General features: G+C 36.6%; 1 protein-coding gene across 4 annotated transcripts in view; it reads left to right on the top strand.

The window, feature by feature from the left end:
- AGTPBP1 (ATP/GTP binding protein 1) overlaps positions 1-18,556 on the top strand; it is a 154,786-nt gene that overhangs the window by 84,768 nt on the left and 51,462 nt on the right. For all 4 annotated transcript variants that reach the window (XM_034647440.1, XM_034647437.1, XM_034647438.1 and 1 more), the window contains 4 exons: positions 7,863-8,578; positions 15,918-16,001; positions 17,566-17,652; positions 17,737-17,885. In XM_034647440.1, coding sequence (XP_034503331.1) covers positions 7,863-8,578; positions 15,918-16,001; positions 17,566-17,652; positions 17,737-17,885 — 1,036 coding nt within the window. The remainder of the gene's footprint in view (positions 1-7,862; positions 8,579-15,917; positions 16,002-17,565; positions 17,653-17,736; positions 17,886-18,556) is intronic.

Below are 18,556 nucleotides of genomic sequence, written 5' to 3'. Positions count from 1 at the left end.
AAGATCTTTTCTGTCCTAGGTTTTTATTGCAGTGCTATCAATTATTGTGAAAAATGTGTTAAAATGTTCTCACTGTGATTGCAAGTGTGTCTCCTCCTTTTTGTAGGTCAGTTTTATGTATTTTTTTTTTTTAAGATTTTTACTTATTTATTTTGACAGAGAGAGACAGCCAGCGAGAGAGGGAACACAAGCAGGGGGAGTGGGAGAGGAAGAAGGGCTCCTAGCAGAGAAGCTTGATGTGGGGCTCGATCCCAGAATGCTGGGATCATGCCCTGAGCCGAAGGCAGACGCCTAATGACTGCACCGCTCAGGCGCACCTGTTATGTATTTTTGAGGCTAGTTATTTATTGCATATAAATGTGAATTGATTTCTGTTCCTTCTGAAATGAACTTTTTTTTAAAAAAGATTATTTTATTTTAGAGAGACAGAGCAAGTAGGGGGCGGGGGAGAGGGAGAAGGAGAATCCCAGGCAGACTCCCCGCTGAGCGTGGAGCCCAATGCAGGGCTCTATCCCAGGACCCTAACATCATGACCTGAGCCAAAATCAAGAGTCGGACGCTTAACCAACTGAACCACGCATGCATCCCTGAAATGAACTTTTTATTTTTTTAAAGATTTTATTTATTTATTTGACAGAGAGAGAGACAGCCAGCGAGAGAGGGAACACAAGCAGGGGGAGTGGGAGAGGAAGAAGCAGGCTCCCAGCAGGGAGCCCAATGCGGGTATGGATCCCAAGACTTCGGGATCACGCCCTGAGCCGAAGGCAGACGCTTAACGACTGAGCCACCCAGGTGCCCCTGAAATGAACTTTTAATAGTTATGAAGTTACTTGATGCTGTAAAGTTGCTTATCTCTAAGAATTTAAGGCAAAAAGGTAAAAAAAAAAAATTAGTGTAGCTAAATTAACTTTGGTGACTTGCCTGGTGTCTTTTATTTTTACTTTATTTTATTTTTGAGAGAGGGAGAGCGCATGAGTTGAGGGGAGGGGTGGAGGGAGGGAGAGAATCTTGAGCAGGCTTCATGCCAGTGCAGGCTCAGTCCCACAACTCTGAGATCATGACCTGTGCTGAAATCAGGAGTCAGATGCTCAACCTACCAGGCCAGTCAGGTGCCCCTTGCCTGGTATCTTTTTAAATCTTTTTACTTTCAACTTTTTGATATCCTTAGATGTGTATCTTTTTAAACAGTATATAGTTGGCTTTTAAAAAATCAAGTCTTAGTCTTTACCATTTAACTGGAGCATTTAGTTCATTTACATATAATTATTACTGTATTTGGATTTCTATTTATAAGATCTTATTTTGTGTTTTAAGTTGTTTCATCTCCATATCTTTGTCTTTTTTTTTNTTTTTTTTTTTTTTTTTTTTTTTTTTTTTTTTGGCTTTCATTTGGGTTGACTCTTTTTTTTTTTCACTTTTTCATCCTTATTTGTTTGAAAGCTACCGTCTTGTTATTTTTTTACTTTAATCAACTTTGTTGAGGTGTAATTTACATACAATAAACTGCATTCTTCTGAAGTGTAAGTTTGAGTATTGACATATTTACAGAAATTCTAGCTACTCTTGATGTTGTAACATACATTTTTATTATTCTGACGTTAATGGGAACCTTTCTTCTTTCTTTTAATTATAGAAGGAAACTTGGAATACTTTAAGTTTAATCACCTCCCAAACCAATATACACACTTTTAATTTATGTTTTAAGTCTAGCTTAAAAAAAAATCCATATGATGGTACTGCTTTGTGTTTTACATTCAGTGTTTAAGACTTACAGACATTTTTACTACTTTTTTGTTTTTTACTCCTTGTTTCTTAGACCTTCATTCAGTCTGACTCACTTTCCTTCCACTAGAATTAATGTCTTTTAGTGTCAGTCCTTCTCTCTCTTTTGGTCTGAAAGTGTATTTACTTTGTAGTCATTCCTGAAAGTTAGTTTCTCTGGCTAATTTTTAAAAATTAGCTTTATTGAATTACAGTTTACATGCAGTAAATTATTCTTCTTTAAGTTCAGTGAGTTTTGACAAATTCATAGAACTGTGCAACTCCCAACCCAGCCAAGATACAGAATTATTCCTGTCACTTCAGGTGTCTCCCTGGGCCCCTGTGCCTGTGTTTTCAGTCTCCTCACTTGCCCAGGTAACTGCTGATCTGCTGTCTGTCACTGTAGGTTAATTTTGCCTGTTCTGGAACTTCTCCTAACTGGAATCTATGTGAATGTACTTTGTGTAAGGCCTCTGTGCTCGTCTTAGGGTTTTGAGATTCACTGATGTTATTGCATGTATCGATGGCTCTTTCCTGATTGCTGAGTAGTATTTCATTGTATGGATGTACCACAATTTCTTTATCTGTTCGCTTGATGAATACTGGAATGTTTGCAGTTTGGGGCTGCTGTGAGTAAAATCCATACTAGCATCTATGTAAAAAGCTTTTTGTGGAAATTTGCCTTCCTTTCTCTTGGGTAAATACCTGTGAATGAAATTGCTGTGTAGTATGTATGGGAAGTGTATATTTTCGCTTAATAATACAGTGTTTCTGGTGACTTTCAAGGTAATTTCTTTAGTTCATGCACCACAGTTTCCCAGTAGTGTTGACTAAGGGCACGTATTCTTTTCTAAATCTTGTTTGGGATTCACTGTCTTTTGGAATCTGAGTTGTTTCCTCTTTGGGCTTGGAAAAACTCATCTCTCTTCCAGATACTGCCTTTTTCTCTTCCCTTCTCTCTTTTCTTTTGGCATTACTTATTGGATGTAGACTTTTTTACTCTCTTCCCTATCTTTTAACTCTTTTTCATGTTTTCCTTCTTTCTCTATGCTGCATTCAACTAAATTCATTCAAACAGTCTGTCAGTTCTGTAATTTAATTTTTGGCTCTTTCTGATTGGTCATTACAAACATCCATTAGGCATTCAAACTTGTTTATTTTGGTTTTAGAAGGTTTTAAAGAAAACCCATTTCATTGCTCTTAAACTTCTTGTTTCTTGTCTATGAACATATTACATATAGCCATTTAATTAGTCTTATAATTTTAGTGTCTGAAATTCTTGCAGGTCTTTTTCTACATCTGTGTTGGTTCCTTCTCTTTGAGTTGCTTAATTTTTCATTTAGTTGGGTTTTTGTTTTTGTTTTTTGTTTTCCTATGAGCTGATTATTTTCTTTATAATTCTGTTTGTGGAGCTAATATAGACAGGCACTCTTATAGGTTACGTTCCTCCTTGAGGGTTTTTGAACCCCTCAGATAATGTGAATTCCAGCTGCAGTCTGTGTGATGTGATGACAGACTTTTGGTACCAATTAATGAGTAGTGATGTTTTTTACCCTCTTAGCGCTAAGGTTTGAGACTGTTGGTTTTCTTTTCTATTTCTTTCGTGATGGGGGCATTTCTAGGCGATTTATATCACAGGTTTCGCTCTCTGGGGTTTCATCTTTATGGAAGGAGGCTCTTTTGGTAGACTCCCCACCTTATGCAGAGAACCTTATGCAGGTTCTGGGATCGTCTCCTACTCTTTTTACTCTAAGATACAAAAACCTAAACCCCAGGTCACCTGGTTTAGCAATTGTTTTCCTAGTGAAAGCTGCCTTCAGTCTTACCACTTTGGGATCCCAGCTTCGTTACTATTTGCTCTTTATTTTTGCTGTTTTATCCACATGTTGTACTTAAAATATTTTAATATCTGACAATTGTAAAGAGTTCCTGTGGGTTGATACCTAGTTCACCATGTTTCCCACGGCAGAATTTTTTTTTTTTTTTTTAGAATTATATTGTCACATTTTAATTCCGGAATTTTACAGTTCAGCATTAAAATCACCACATGTATACAAATGGTATAAAACAAGCACAGTGGTACTTTTAATACAAAATAAACATCCGTTTTATGAAAAAACTATCTTTCGCATCTACACAGGCAGCAAACAATAGTCAAAGTTAAATTAACTACAAAGTTCTCCAGAACAGGGAAAACTGCTTCAGTTTAAGTTCTTTCAGGAAAAATGGACCCATAACACATATTACAAGGGTGATCTGAAGATTGTAGCTGGAATTACGATTTTTAGTTTTTTTCCCCAATCCATGAAATTGTTGTTTGGGGGATGTTCTCAATTCCGCATGATCTCAGATCATAGATGAGCAGACTAACATCAAAATATTTACAGTTAACTTACTGTTCTAAAAATAAAACCTCTTAACTGTTTGCCTCAACTTATTATTTTAAATTCATTTATGTACATGGAATGTACTTACAACACTCTTTTAAAAAAGAAGCTTTCATATTACATTCTTGTTTGTTTATGGGAAAGCTTCATCTGCTGCATACTGACTTTGATACTGAAGTAACTTTATGGATCAAAGTGGCATCTAGATATTAAATGCCATTTAATTCAGCACTATTGTTTGTATGCTAGTCTTTATAAATCAACAGAGTTTTTCCCCTTCAACAGCTGTAATGCAGAGCCACCTACCTACTCCCTCCTTTGTGCCTCCACTGTCTGCTTGGGTTAGAGGTGGTACAGGGGCTGAGAGTGAATCGTTTTTGAGTCCCTAGTTTTTTTTTTTTTAATAATTTTTTTATTATGTTAGTCACCATGCAGGACATCTCTAGTTTTTGATGTAAAGTTCCATGATACAGTGGATATTTAAGGAATCAATCACAAAGGAAAAGATTCTTAATTTTCACGACACGATGTGTGTAAAAGAAGTTAAAGAAAATTAAAAGATGAAGTGCAAATTCAGAAAAATATTTGTAAAAAATGGATTAGAGGATTAGTATATGTGTGCGTGTGTGTGTATATATATATTTGTAATGTAGAAATTTATACAATAAAATAAGAAAAACCCTGTATTCTAAGACCAGATAAGTTACCTGTGAAGAATTAAACCAGTTAACAGATGTATAGAAATTTTTTTGCTTTTCTCATAGAGAAATTCAAATTAAAATAGCATTAGATGATACCTCTTACCTACCGTTTTTGAAAAAATGTTTTAAAACTATAGTACCTAAAGTTGGCAAGGAAGAGGGGCAGTTGAAATAGATAATCTCATACCCAGTTACTGAGAACAAGCATTAAAATAAGTATTGTTGGAGAGTATTTGGACAATTTGTATTAAACATTAAAATTGATGATAGTGTCTGACCCTGTAATTCCATGTCAGTGCTTAGGAAATCATCCTAAGCAAAGAAAAATTGTATGCAAAGAAAAAATTTTACGTTCGTTACAGAATTCTTTATAATAGCAAAATTTTGGAAGTGGCTTAATTATACACTTTGTTCCTGTGTTTAAATCCTTCTCTGCTGTATAAAGGATTTAATCCCAACTGTGGAATAAAGGTTAAATCGATTGTGGTATATTTCTTTGGTAGAGTCTTACACAGACAAAAAAAATATCTCTATAAGTATAAAAAGAGAGAAGGCTACTTGACCTATCAGCAGCATCCTTTTTTTAAACTTGGCTTGTAGGACATTTTTCTTCGCTGGTGTTTGTCTTTCCAGACTGGCTTTTCCTTCTCCATCTCCTCTTCTGTTTTATCTTGATTTCCTCAGGCTCTGTAGATTGATTGTGGTGCCCCAGCGTTCAGTCTTTTCTCTTCTCTTCTCTTTAGTTCTTTCCATTGATGATTTCCAGTCTCATGGTTTGGAATAATACCTGTCTGCTAATGACTCCCAAATATTTCTCTTCTGGACGGATATTTCTTCTCAATTCTAGACTCATATGACTAATTGCCTACTTTAATAGCTCACATTTAATCTCTCAGAGCTAAACTGATGCTTTTCATTTATTTAGGCAAACACTTTGGCGCCATGTGTGAGAGACACCTGTCTGTACCTTCTGTCCTGCATCTGGTCTTTTACAATATCATGGCAGTTCTGGCTCACGGTGCATTTAGAATCCAACCCCTTCTTACCAACTTTCCTAAACTCTGAATTGGTCCCCTGCTTCTACTCTTCTCTCTTCAGTCCTCAGGAGGACATTAGAGCAGTGGTTCTCAACTGGGATGATTTTGTCTCCAGGGGATATATGACAATGTCTGGAGACATTTTTGGTGATCACAAATGGGTGGGGATGCTACTGGCCTCTAGGGTGTTCAGAGGAGAGAGGCCAGGGATGCTGCCAGATGTCCTACAGTGCGCAAGACAGTGCTGCCCATCTTGCTACCCCTGACACCTGAAATATAGAACCAAAACCCAACAAAAAAGAAATACATAAACATACATACACACACAAAATTTCAAATTTTTATTTAAATTCTTGTTAGTTGGGGCGCCTGGGTGGCACAGCGGTTAAGCGTCTGCCTTCGGCTCAGGGCGTGATTCCGGCGTTCTGGGATCGAGCCCCACATCAGGCTCTTCTGCTTTGAGCCTGCTTCTTCCTCTCCCACTCCCCCTGCTTGTGTTCTCTCTCTTGCTGGCTGTCTCTATCTCTGTCAAATAAATAAAAAATCTTTAAAAAAAAATAAATTCTTGTTAGTTAACATATAGGGTAAAATTGGTTTCATACATAGAATTTAGTGACTGATACCTATAACACCCAGTGCTCATCACAAGTGCCCTTCTTAATGCCCACCTGCCTCTATTAATCTACAGTTTGTTCTCTGTAGTTAAGAGTCTCTTATGGTTTGCCTCCCTCTCTCTATATTTAGATTAAATGTCTCAACCCCTATAGTTAAGAAACCCTGTACTCCCAAGTGGTTAAGAAACAAGGTGCTTGCAGGTTCTATTTTGTTTTTTGTTTTGTTTTTCCTAAACATAAGTCATCTCATGGCACTCCTCTTTCCCAAACTCTCTATTGGCTCCCAGTGTCATTCAGAGTAAAACCCAAAATTCTTAAAAGAGCCTGCAAGCCCTACAGTATCTGGTCCTCTTTAACATCTTGGAATTCATCTTGCTCATTTCTGTGCCAGCCATCCTAACCCTTTTGCTGTTCTCTGCATACACCAGACATTCTTTTACTCTGGGTCCTGTGCATGGCAGTCCTTTCTGCCTTTGCTTTTATGTTATCTTCTCAGTGAGTCTTCAGTAATCCATGGGATTTAAAATTGTAAATTTAAATTTAAAATCGTAGCCCATCTTACCTCCCCTTGGCGCTCCCAGTCCACAATACCCCCTCCCCCTCTTTAACACTTTAGCCTACTCATGTTCCATAAAATGCATTTATATCATTTTTTAAAAAGATCTATTTATTTATTTTAGAGAGGGGAGAGGCAGAGCACGTGAGCAGGGGGAGGGGCAGAAGGAGAGGGAGAGAATCCTCAAGCCGACTCCCTGCCAAGCCCAGAGCCTAATGGGGTGGGGGACTCGATCTCAGGACCCTGAGATCATGACCTGAGCTGAAATCAAGAGTGCATGCTTAACCGACTCAGCTACTCAGGCACACCTATGTCAAGTTTATTGCTTGTTGTGTTGACAGTCCTCTCCCTTCCTTCCATAGAAGAATGTAAGCTGCAAGAGGGAAGAGGTTTTTTGTTTCTATTTTTGTTTTTAAGCTGATGGTACCTAAGTGCCTGAAACATTGCTTGGCACAAAACAGACACCCTAATTGTTGAATTAATGAATAACAATTCAGTTGTGTTTCCTTTAATAGGAGTCTGGATGCTTTTAATGTCTTTCTGTTTCTGTAAATTTTCCCATATTTCTCTTATATGTAGGCATTATTTTTATAATAGAAAAAGTAAAATAAGTGTAATGAATTTTGTGGCTAGTTTGTGTTTTATTAGTGAAATTAAAATGTACCGTTTTATCCATTTTTATAATTTTCAAATGTTAGGTTTCTGAAGCAGCATATACAAGAGTATAGTCTTAGTTTTGTTAATACATTTTAATATTTACAGATAAAAGATTAAACGTTTTTTTTTTTTTTTTTGTATTTTCAAAGGACTATGATTTAATCTCCAAAGAACCAAAGCCTTTTGTATTTGAGGGAAAAGTACGTGGTCCTATCGTTGTTCCTACTGCAGGAGAGGAAGCATCTGGGAATCCAGGCAATTTAAGAAAAGGAGTTGTAAGGAAGACAAATGTGTCTTCTAAAGGAGATGAAGGTGATAGGAAACCTACCTGTATGGATCTGGCGAAAGAAGATATGAAAGATAATGACAGAACATCACAACAGCAGTTAGGTGATCAAAACAGAACTATTTCTTCGGCCCAGGGCTTAAACAATGATATTGTGAAGGCCTTGGACCGAATTACGTTGCAGAATATCCCTTCTCAGACAGCCCCAGGTTTTACTGCAGGAGCCAAGAAGGACTACAGTCTCCCTCTCACTGTCCTCACGTGCACTAAAGCTTGTCCACACGTGGCCACTTGTGGAAATGTTCTGTTTGAGGGAAGAACAGTTCAGCTCGGGAAGCTTTGTTGTACTGGAGTTGAAACTGAGGATGATGAAGATACACAGTCTGCTTCATCAGTGGAGCAAGGGTCGGTGGGAGCGTCTGACGGACCCACACTCCACGACTCAGACCTCTATGTTGAGGTAGTGAAAAGTACAAAGTCTGTACCACAATATTCAGAAGTGGCTTATCCAGATTATTTTGGTCACATTCCACCTCCATTCAAAGAGCCTATTTTAGAAAGACCTTATGGTGTACAAAGGTGAGTTTCAGGTTTCTTCTTTCTCTTAAGCAAGACCATTGTCGAAATACGGGTATTTAGGAAGAGAAGTGCTCTGAATTAAAGTTACTGTAATTTTTTATCCTGCTTTGGAAATTTGCACTTATTTACAATTATCCTTATGGGTTAACTCTATTTTCTAAGCTCATTACTTATTCAGATGAAGCCAGCGTAATAAACCTGACCATTGGACAATTTAGTAATTTTGTATTTAGATGGCATCTGAATATATAATTTACTAATCTTTGAATAAATATTAGTAGTAATATGCTAATTTAGTAAATTGATTATAATTTGAACTGGATTTAGATACATGATTTTAAAAATAGAAATGTAGACAGTATTATCTTGTTGCAAAAACTGAAATTAGAAATACTCAGTATGAAAATTTGGGATTCATAAAAACCGTAACTAAAGTTATTAAATCTTGCCAATTAATTTTAGAAATAACAAATACTGTTAACTTTATCATCTAGTAATATTTGGTGTATAAGTACATCTTTGGTGCAACTTGACTATTTCCAGTGATTATGTTTAGGGTTTTGTGATGATGGATTACTAGTGCCTAATCTCTATGCTCTTGTTAGGAGCATACTATAGTATGTAATGGTAAAGGAAGACACTACTGTGGGCATTTGATTTTTCTTGGACTATAGGCTTTTTTAAAGCAACATTGTACCTTATTAATTTTTTTATATTTAGTGTATAGTATAAATTAATCATTTTTACTTAGCAACTTAGTGTATGTTTAATGCTACTAGTTGGCTCCTTGACCCACAGGTGTGGAATTACATAAAATGTAGCATCAGAACTGGGTACTCACTTTGCTGGGAAGGGTATGTAGGAGTGGGCATGTGCTCTGGTATCTGCTGGTTACATCACACACTGCACTGTCCAGAGAGAGCTGGCCTCTTGGAGCGCTAGAATGGCCTTCAGAAGGCATAGGTGAAGCTCCAACTAGGGGGAAATACTCTGCAGTGATGGGTTGCCATCTTTCAGAATGAAGTATATGCACTAAATTAGAAACATTCACATAGTTCTGTATCCCCAAAAGAAAGCACATGTAAGTCTCATACCAGAAGGTGAGGACAGGGACCTTCCTACCTATAGCTCGCAGTGTCCCACTGGGGGACTTAATGATTTCTGTCCCCTTTCCTCTGAGCTCTGCAGGGTTAGTAGTCCTGGTTCCCAAAGTGGATATAGTCTTTCCATGGGGGACATAGTAAGGGTACAACTTCACTACAAGCTGTGGTTGCCAGTGGGTTACTTTAGATTTTTGTGTCTAGGACCAGCAGGCAGAAGTAGGCTCCACCATCTTGACCCATATCAGCTAAAGGAGGTAAGATTGCTTGTACACTATGGCAGCAGGTTGAATATGTGTGGAATTCAAGTGATCCACTCATTTTAAGTGTGAGCAGGCATGTGACAACCACCCTGGAATGAGATGATATGATTGCCAGGGACTCAGACCTCTCTAAGTTTGGGTCACTTAATCCAAGACTTGTAGGGGTGGAGCCGAGCAGTTGTAACCCTGAGAACAGTTGCAGTGTTGGGGACAGAGTTCGTCCTGCTCACATTTGTCTTCTCAGGTTCTCCTTAGGAGATGCCCACAGGAATTGTGGGGGAACTGCATTTGTTCCTTCAAGTGACATTAATTTGAGACTAGAAGAACGAATGCACATAGCAAGCATACTTGAACCAGTGGGTTTGACTTCATCAGCGTGATGAGTCAGTGTGGTGTGTCCTGGCAGGACAGGGCACTCTGAAAAGCAAGTCAGAGTGTTTAGATTCTAGACTTGGCTCTCCCACTGATTCTGTGTGTGTATGTTTGAGTGAAATAACTTAATTTCTCGAGATACCAATTTTCTTTTCAAACTATGGATTGATGCCCATTAGTAACCAGTATTAAAGGAGAAAACAATAGTGTGTCACATGTAATACAGCAAAATACTAATTTCATAAACTTTTGTTTCAGGGATGTGTGTGTGTGCACGTGCATGCGCTCAGAGCAGTAATTTTTTTTTAGAGCGAGAGTGTGCTCAGGAGGAGGGGCAGAGGGAGAGGGAGAGAGAGAATCTCAAGCAGACTCCCCGCTGAGCATAGAGCCCAACATATAGGGCTTGATCCCATAACCCTGAGATCTTGACCTGAGCCAAAATCAAGAGTTGGACACTTAACTGACTAGCCACCTAGATGGCCCATCAGGACAGTGATTTTTTTTTTTTTAAAGATTTTATTTATTTATTTGACAGAGAGAGACAGCCAGCGAGAGAGGGAACACAAGCAGGAGGAGTGGGAGAGGAGGAAGAAGCAGGCTCTTAGCAGAGGAGCCTGATGTGGGGCTCAATCCCAGAACACTGGGATCATGCCCCGAGCCAAAGGCAGACGCTTAATGACTGTACCATCCAGGCGCCCCAGGACAGTGATTTCTAAAATGTATTTCTAGTAGGCCATGATCAGAAAAGTTTGATCCTCATTCACCTTGGTCATGGTTAGCAAACTATGGCCTGTTGTGTCAAATACAGCTCCCTACTGCCTGTTTATGTTCAGCCCACAAGCTAAGAGTGGTCATGTTCAAGTGGTTCAAAAAAATAAAAAAAAAAAACATTTTGTGAGACATGAAAATTATGACATTCATATTTGTGTTTACAAATAAAGGTTTTTTTGGAGCACAGCCATTCCTGTTTGTTTATGTGTGATCTATGACTGTTTTGGTGCCACCATGGCAGAGCTGAATGGTTTGTCATAGAGACCATGTGGCTTGCAAAGCCTAAAATATTTACTGTTTGGTCCTTAAAGGAAAAGTTCACTTGACCCCCATAGCTAGATAGGCTGAAGTCTTTTCCTGGTTCTGTATGTTTGATAAAATATCCAACATGGGCCAGGTAGTAAATATTTCTTAGTACTCAGAAATGCTGCCTTTTTTGAAATACTGCATTGAGGATATTGTTTCTAGTTTGCTTATCTTATTTGCCTAGTCTTCTGCAACTTAGTTTTTGAGCAAATGATAAACATTTTGTAAATTATTTGCCAACTTTTTAGCCCAGCCTCTGTTCGAATGCAGTAAAATTGTAAATGAATAGTGTCCAAATTAATAAAGATTTACTATTTGATCATTTTAAGAAAAAAGGAAGCATTAGACTTCTTAAAATTACTCAGCGAAAATATATTTTTGTTATTTCGAATTTCTACTTTATGATTATCACTGATCTTTTAGTTATTAATCTTTTTTAAATAATGCAGCAAATGGATAAAAAGTCATTAAAAATTTCTTCACCTCATATGGAAGGGGAAAAACGTATTCTAAGCTTCATATCTCAATGTAGATAGTACTTTAACCCTTAAAAATTTTTTTTTACTGTAATCTCATACTGATAATTACTTGAATCCATATTTTTGGTTTAAGTTGGCTTACAAGTTAAAGTGAAACTCATCTCTTGTAGTTTAAAGTATGCTTAGCATTTTTGGCTGCATTTTTCCTGTTTTCATGTTCTCTAAAATTAGAGCATGAGAAAAAGTAGAAAGAAGGAAAGGTCACTCTTTGCCCCATTCCCCAGAGGTGGTAACTTTTAGCATTTTGATTTTACCTTCCATTATTTTTCTGTATGTTTTAGAATTGTCTGTCTGTATTTTATAATAAAATATAATTCATATTGCCTTGTTTTAAAAAGCATTTCAGACATTGTACCAAAATATGACAAAGAAATACAGTGAGTCTTAATCACAGAAATATGTTTAACCTTTCTTAAAATAAAAGAAATGCAAATTAAAATGTACTGAGATACCATGTCCCACATATCAAATTGCCAAAATCTAGACGTTTGAGAGCACACTGTTAACGAGAATGTGGAGGAACAGGCTCCCTTATACGTTGATAATGGGGTTGCAGATTGATAGTACCTCTTGTGAAGGGCAGTCTGACAGGGTCTATCAACAGTGCATATTTCCTTTGACACATTAATTCCACATCTGAGAATTTATAATTTATATGCATGATATATATACATATAATTTGCACATCTGTGAAATGGTGTTCAAACTTTCTCATTAGGACGTTGTGCCCTTCAGTCAGACTAGTTAAATACATTGTGGTGTATCTTTTCTGTGAATACTGTGCAGTGATTAAAGAACTAGGCACTGGTGCAAGGAGCTATAAGATGCTTGCGGAGGGAAAGTAATACAAGTAGTTAACCGGATGGAGGGAGGATATGGGTTGTGTTGAGAGTCTCTGTCTTAGACTTTTATGTAGCGTATGATTTTTGCTCCATGTCAATATATTACCTGTTCAGAAATTTAAAATTAAAAAGTAGGTGAAAGAATTGTGACAAAAGCAAAATAAGGAAAGCAAAACCCCGGATTTCTTTATATTAAGTTTAGAATGGCTTACGGAAACTAAGTACTTCTGGAATGGAGACAATAGTAGAAATCTTAGTAGGAGCAATAGTAGCAGATAACTTTTATTGAGTGTTTTTTATGGGCCAGAGAACTAAGTAATCACTTTTTATGCAGTGTACATGTGTATATACAGTATGCCATTTCGTAGTATAATGGCTCTGTGAGGAAATTGCTATTCTTCCTCTTATTTTACACAAGACTGTGCTGAAGTTTAGGGTTTTTGAGCAGCTTATCCAAGGTTACGCTGTTAGTAAATGGCAGAGCCAAGAGTCAAACTCTGGTCTAGGTCATGATCCTGTCCTGTTCGTGTAGTGATCACGTATGTGTGGTTAAACCACACTGTCTCTAAAGAAGGTTATCTTCTGTGGATTCTCTGGAGTACTTAGGTAATGAGCAACATTTCCCATAATATCCGTATATTAAATGTAGCATTGGGATGTATTAAATTGTTTCTTGTAGGGCTGTTCTGTATTGGTTAAAACCTAACTAACAAAGGGCAGTTTTGCTGTTTCTGCATATCATATGACCTTCTGGGTATTTACTGTTGAGACTGCCCTGCAGGAATTATCTTCTGGGCCGGGCCTTCGATAGATACTGAACGTCAGTAGGTTTGAGGTTACAGTCCCTGAGGGCAGCTGGAAAATAATTATGGTTTCGTTTTGACTGGAGAGTGGTATATTTTAATAGGCAGGTTAGGTAAAGGAAGGAAGGGTTGATATTTTATGAAAGTTGTGGTGCTTAACACAAATCCATATATGAATAAATCATTTCCTTTTTATTAATGTGGGCTGATGGCAGAGCAAATATTTCTCTCAAGTGTAATTTTGGGTCTAGTCTGATATACATGGGCCACTGTGTCCCGTAAAATACAGCATCAGAGGTTGAAAACCAGTGGCTCGTAGGCCGTATTAACTTGCACATGATTTTGGCTTCACTTGCAGACTGGTTTTTGTTTGTTTTGTTTTTACTGATTGCCAGCATTTAAAATTTGGGAGATTCCCCATAGAAATCCAAGTTTCTGATGTTTCTTGAAAAATTGGTATGACAACCTTAGCCTCTGGTTCCTGCCTGGCAGTGATCAGTTTGTTTTTGAGACAGAGGCTGTGCTCTGCAGTTTTCCACATCGCCACCGGGTCAGCTCACCCAGTTACACCTGCCCGCCCCACGGCTATCTGTGCTATTCTGACCCTCTCTTATTTTATGGGACTTTGCTGTAGAACTGAACTGTTGTATCAGCCTGTTAATAACATTTTCCTTTACAAAACAAAACAAAACCCCTCAGACTTTTGTTAAGTATTAATTTTTGCACATTTGTGGTATGTATCAACCTTATTTAATAAATTATCCTGACAAGTGTGGATGTATTTAGTCTTTCACCCATACTTGAATATTCACTTTTTTTTTTTTTAGCATATCTGAATATATGTGAGTGCCATCTCTTTTATTATTGAAGATCTGGGTGGTATAAATTTTGGACTTGTCTGTTATTGTAATCCATACCTTTTTAAAAGGTGGTTTCTTTGGAAAGAATTTGACATTTGAAAGTTATGATATTGAACCTAACTCAAGGATTTATATCATAATCCTTTGCTACTGGGTTTGGTTTTGTTTTTTTTTTTGATAGACTGCTTATCAGTGATGAGTTATTTTTTTGTAGGATGAAACTAAAAATAAATTTAGAGTCGTACATTCTTAATTTTTTCCTGTATTTATCACACTTTTTGATGTTTTCCTGATAAAATTTTTAGTTCATCAGAATAGATTCTTATTCTGAAGTTATACTGTGATATTATTAGATATATTTCTAAACTATATGAGAGTTAATACTCCATAATCACAAAGAAGGATCTTTGTGTAGGAGGCTAGTTTCACATCTACCTGAAGTTCAGGAGGCTTTCAGTGTTCAGTGTATTCTTAAGATTTTATTAATACCATTTTGGCAAATTTTCCCACTCTGCTGTATCAATAAATCAATAGACCACAGTTGTAATCTGCATTACCAATATTTAGCTGAAACAGGCAAACCTGAAATTTAAATCATTTCGTGTAATTGGCTTCCTCTTTAAGAGTAAGTGCTAAAATGACAAGTGATACTGTGACTATTAACACCAGCAGGCATCCTCCCACCAAGCCCTTTGTGGCCAGTCTACCTGGAGTTCCAGGCACCTGGCTTTATGATCTGGATTTGTTCTGGTTTGGTTACAGTTTGGTGCCACTTTAAGTGATTGTTGTATTCCTTGGCTTAATTACTGACAGGGAAGATTGTGGGATTTGTGTGTGGCTCTCTTCTAGGACAGTGGCAGGGATTTTAGGAATTTTTCAGTTAGTTGGTGTTCATTTTGTTGGACTGATTCAGGGGAGATCGGGCCTAGAGAATCCTGGAGATTCAGGGTTCACACTATGCTTCCTGACACAGGTGTTTACCTCCCCTCCACATTTCCTCTCCAGCCACAGAAGAGAGCACAGATTCTGCGGAATGTGTAAGCTGTTTGCCAGTTGCATTTTAGCTAAGTTCCAGCAAGGGTGGGTTTAAAAAATTTCCTTTGTATATATAATTTCTGGCTTTTTAGATCTTTACTGCTATTATTATGTATGTAAAATTATTTGCTTAAGGGCTAGAGAGTGGCTTCATATTTCTATGTAGAAAGTCATAATATACATTCAAGATTTTTTTTAAGCTATTGAACTTGTAGCTATATTCTACATTGTTATTTTCTAGAATTCAGACTTTAAAAATACCAATTTTTGTCTTGTTATGTATTGATAATCTTTTGTATGTACAAAATATATAGAGGAGTGATCATTTTTATTTTAAGGAAGCTTTGTCATTTTATACTTTTTTCCTTGAAAACTTATTTTGGAGAAAGTTGTGCCTTGGCATATCATAATTAATTTTGGTGGTCACACTTGTCTTTTATGATTTCAGGACAAAAATTGCTCAAGATATTGAGAGGTTAATACATCAGAGTGATATCATAGATCGAGTGGTATATGACTTAGATAACCCAAAGTAAGTCTGTTGTTGCTTTTACTTTTGTTAGTTTTATTTGTACTCTCAAGTTTCAGTGTTGCTTGTAAAAAGTATCGTTAACTCCCACGTAGTTTGCCCTTACTCCGTTTTCATCTTTTAGCAGGGATGTAATGGTAATGTAATAGTTAATCATGCTAAATTGAATATATCACAGGCTTTTGTTTGTTCACAAGTAGACTTCTAATGGGCTTTTATAAGGGAAAGGTCACAAACTAAAACTGTGTTTTTAAAAATCTGAAATTACCTCCATTGGAGAGAGTGGAGATTTCACATGGAAGCCTGCAGTTTTGTCCTGTAATATTGAGCCTTCATTTCCTTGGGACAACAAATTACCATCTCTTTCAGAAGGAATATGTGCTTGCCAATTTCTCCATAGTCCCTGCTGTTCTTTCCCATCTTACTGCTTATGATGTGTGTTGGTCCTTTTGATTACTTTCCTGACCTTTGAGGCCATTTGTTCATGATGCTTCAGGTGTTGGTGTTATTTACAATTATCAATTGTATCATCACATTTTAGGGTTTAAATATAAGTAAATAAATGAAAATTAGAAATGATGAATGTGACTATTTTCCTCCTCAGAGGAGAAATTTAATTAGCCCTCAGTGGGTTTCCCCTTCCATCAACATAAAAATTTCACATCTTACTGGTCTTTTTGGAGGAAATGAAACACCTTTTAAAGATCTTTGTCAGAGAAATAAGGGTAAAACAGTATCAAAGCTAATGACTTAATTTGGAATAATCTTAAAAATGGAAACCGAATCTACTTATTCAAAATACCTTAGTTATTTTAATGGTTATAATTCTGTGTCAGACCGATCAGGCAGATGTGATAAAAAGAGAAACTCAGGAGCTCTGATTATAGCACGCAGATCAGTGCTGTTTCTGACTGAAATGACTTTGGCAAAAGTCATTGAGCTTCTCGGAGTCTTAGTTTCCCCCTATTGGAATGTTAGCTTCAGAAGAGCAAGAATTTGTGTATAATCAGGGAAACAGACAGACATACAACTAAAACTGAATCTGGTACCTAGTAGGCACTCAGTAAATAGTTACTGAAGTAGTGACTATGTAAAGTGAAGATAATACCTTCCCCTTTTTGGCATTAACTGCATAAGACAGTTTCTGTTATCTAATACAGCCCTGTAAATTTCATATTTTCACCTGAGAGCTACGTAGTTTAATTAGAATTATTGCTACTCAATACAGGTCATGTGCCTTTTTAAAAATACATCTGGTCTTTTTATATGATTATTAGTATTTAGGAATGACATTTATTTAGTGAGGCAAAATTTCGTATTTCTGATTAACATTCACTATAAATGTGGGAACACATCTCTACTTGTAGTTATAATTTTTAAATCTATAAATGTTAGCCAGAGTTTGTGTTCTGTTTGTGTTGGTTATATTTTTTAGTTTAAAAATAATGAGGAGGGTGAAGTGGCCATAGTGGTATATTTTTAATTTGTAGTGTAGTTTTATTTGTCTTTTGATCACCTATTTACATGCAATGTGTTTTTTCATACTTACTTTAAAAATTTTATTTAGTTACACTATTCCAGAAGAAGGAGATATTTTGAAGTTTAACTCCAAATTTGAATCTGGGAATCTGCGCAAAGTAATTCAAATTAGAAAGTAAGTCATTTAAAATTTTCTCATTTTGTCTGTACACAGATATTTTCCTAATTTTCATCAGATTTCTTTATTTTCTATTTCCAGAAATGAATATGATCTTATTTTGAACTCAGATATAAATAGCAATCATTATCACCAGTGGTTTTACTTTGAAGTCAGTGGAATGCGACCGGGTGTTGCTTACAGGTTTAACATCATTAATTGTGAAAAGTCCAACAGTCAATTTAATTATGGTAAGTCATGTTTTGTTCCCCTAATTTTAGAAAATATGCAGTCATCATAACTGAAGGACATAAGTTTTTTTTTAAATTATTGGTATGTTTAAAAAAGGTTCATTGTTCTTTGTTTTCTCTAGTCCTCAAAATTCAGATACTTATGCAAAATTTGGAATAAACCGAGATTTGCTTTGTTGGTGAAAAACCCTTTAAAATGTAATGAGTATCTTTGATTTCATCCAAATTAAATACAACTAAAGATTTGTTACTTATGTTGCATAAAATCTAGTTTTTAATGTCAGTTTATCTAGAAGAGAATTATATAAAATAATTTTTAAAATTTTTTAATAGTTTCATAGAAATGTGATAGAAGTTGCAGAAAGGTCTCATGTTCTCTTCACGGAGTTTCCTCAAGTGGCTATGTCTTCCAGAGTCAGGAGTTGACTTTGGTGCAGTGTGGGTGCAGAGTTTCATGCCATTTTATTACATTCGTAAATTCTTGAACCAGTCACCACAACCAAGATACAGAATACTTCTGTCACCACACAGCCTTGTGCCACTCCTTTATTGGTCACCTTTCAGTAAGATGTTAGCAGCAGTTTTCTGCAAATTTTAAAATCTAGTTAAGGAAGTTTCCTTCTATTACTATGTGCTGAGTTGTTTGTTTTTAAATCATGAGTGGGTGTTGA

This window comes from Ailuropoda melanoleuca, chromosome 17 (genome assembly GCF_002007445.2).
Source record: "Ailuropoda melanoleuca isolate Jingjing chromosome 17, ASM200744v2, whole genome shotgun sequence".
Lineage (NCBI taxonomy): Eukaryota > Metazoa > Chordata > Mammalia > Carnivora > Ursidae > Ailuropoda > Ailuropoda melanoleuca.
Note: the sequence above shows the minus strand (reverse complement) of the source record. Positions and strands in the feature narration are given on the sequence as shown.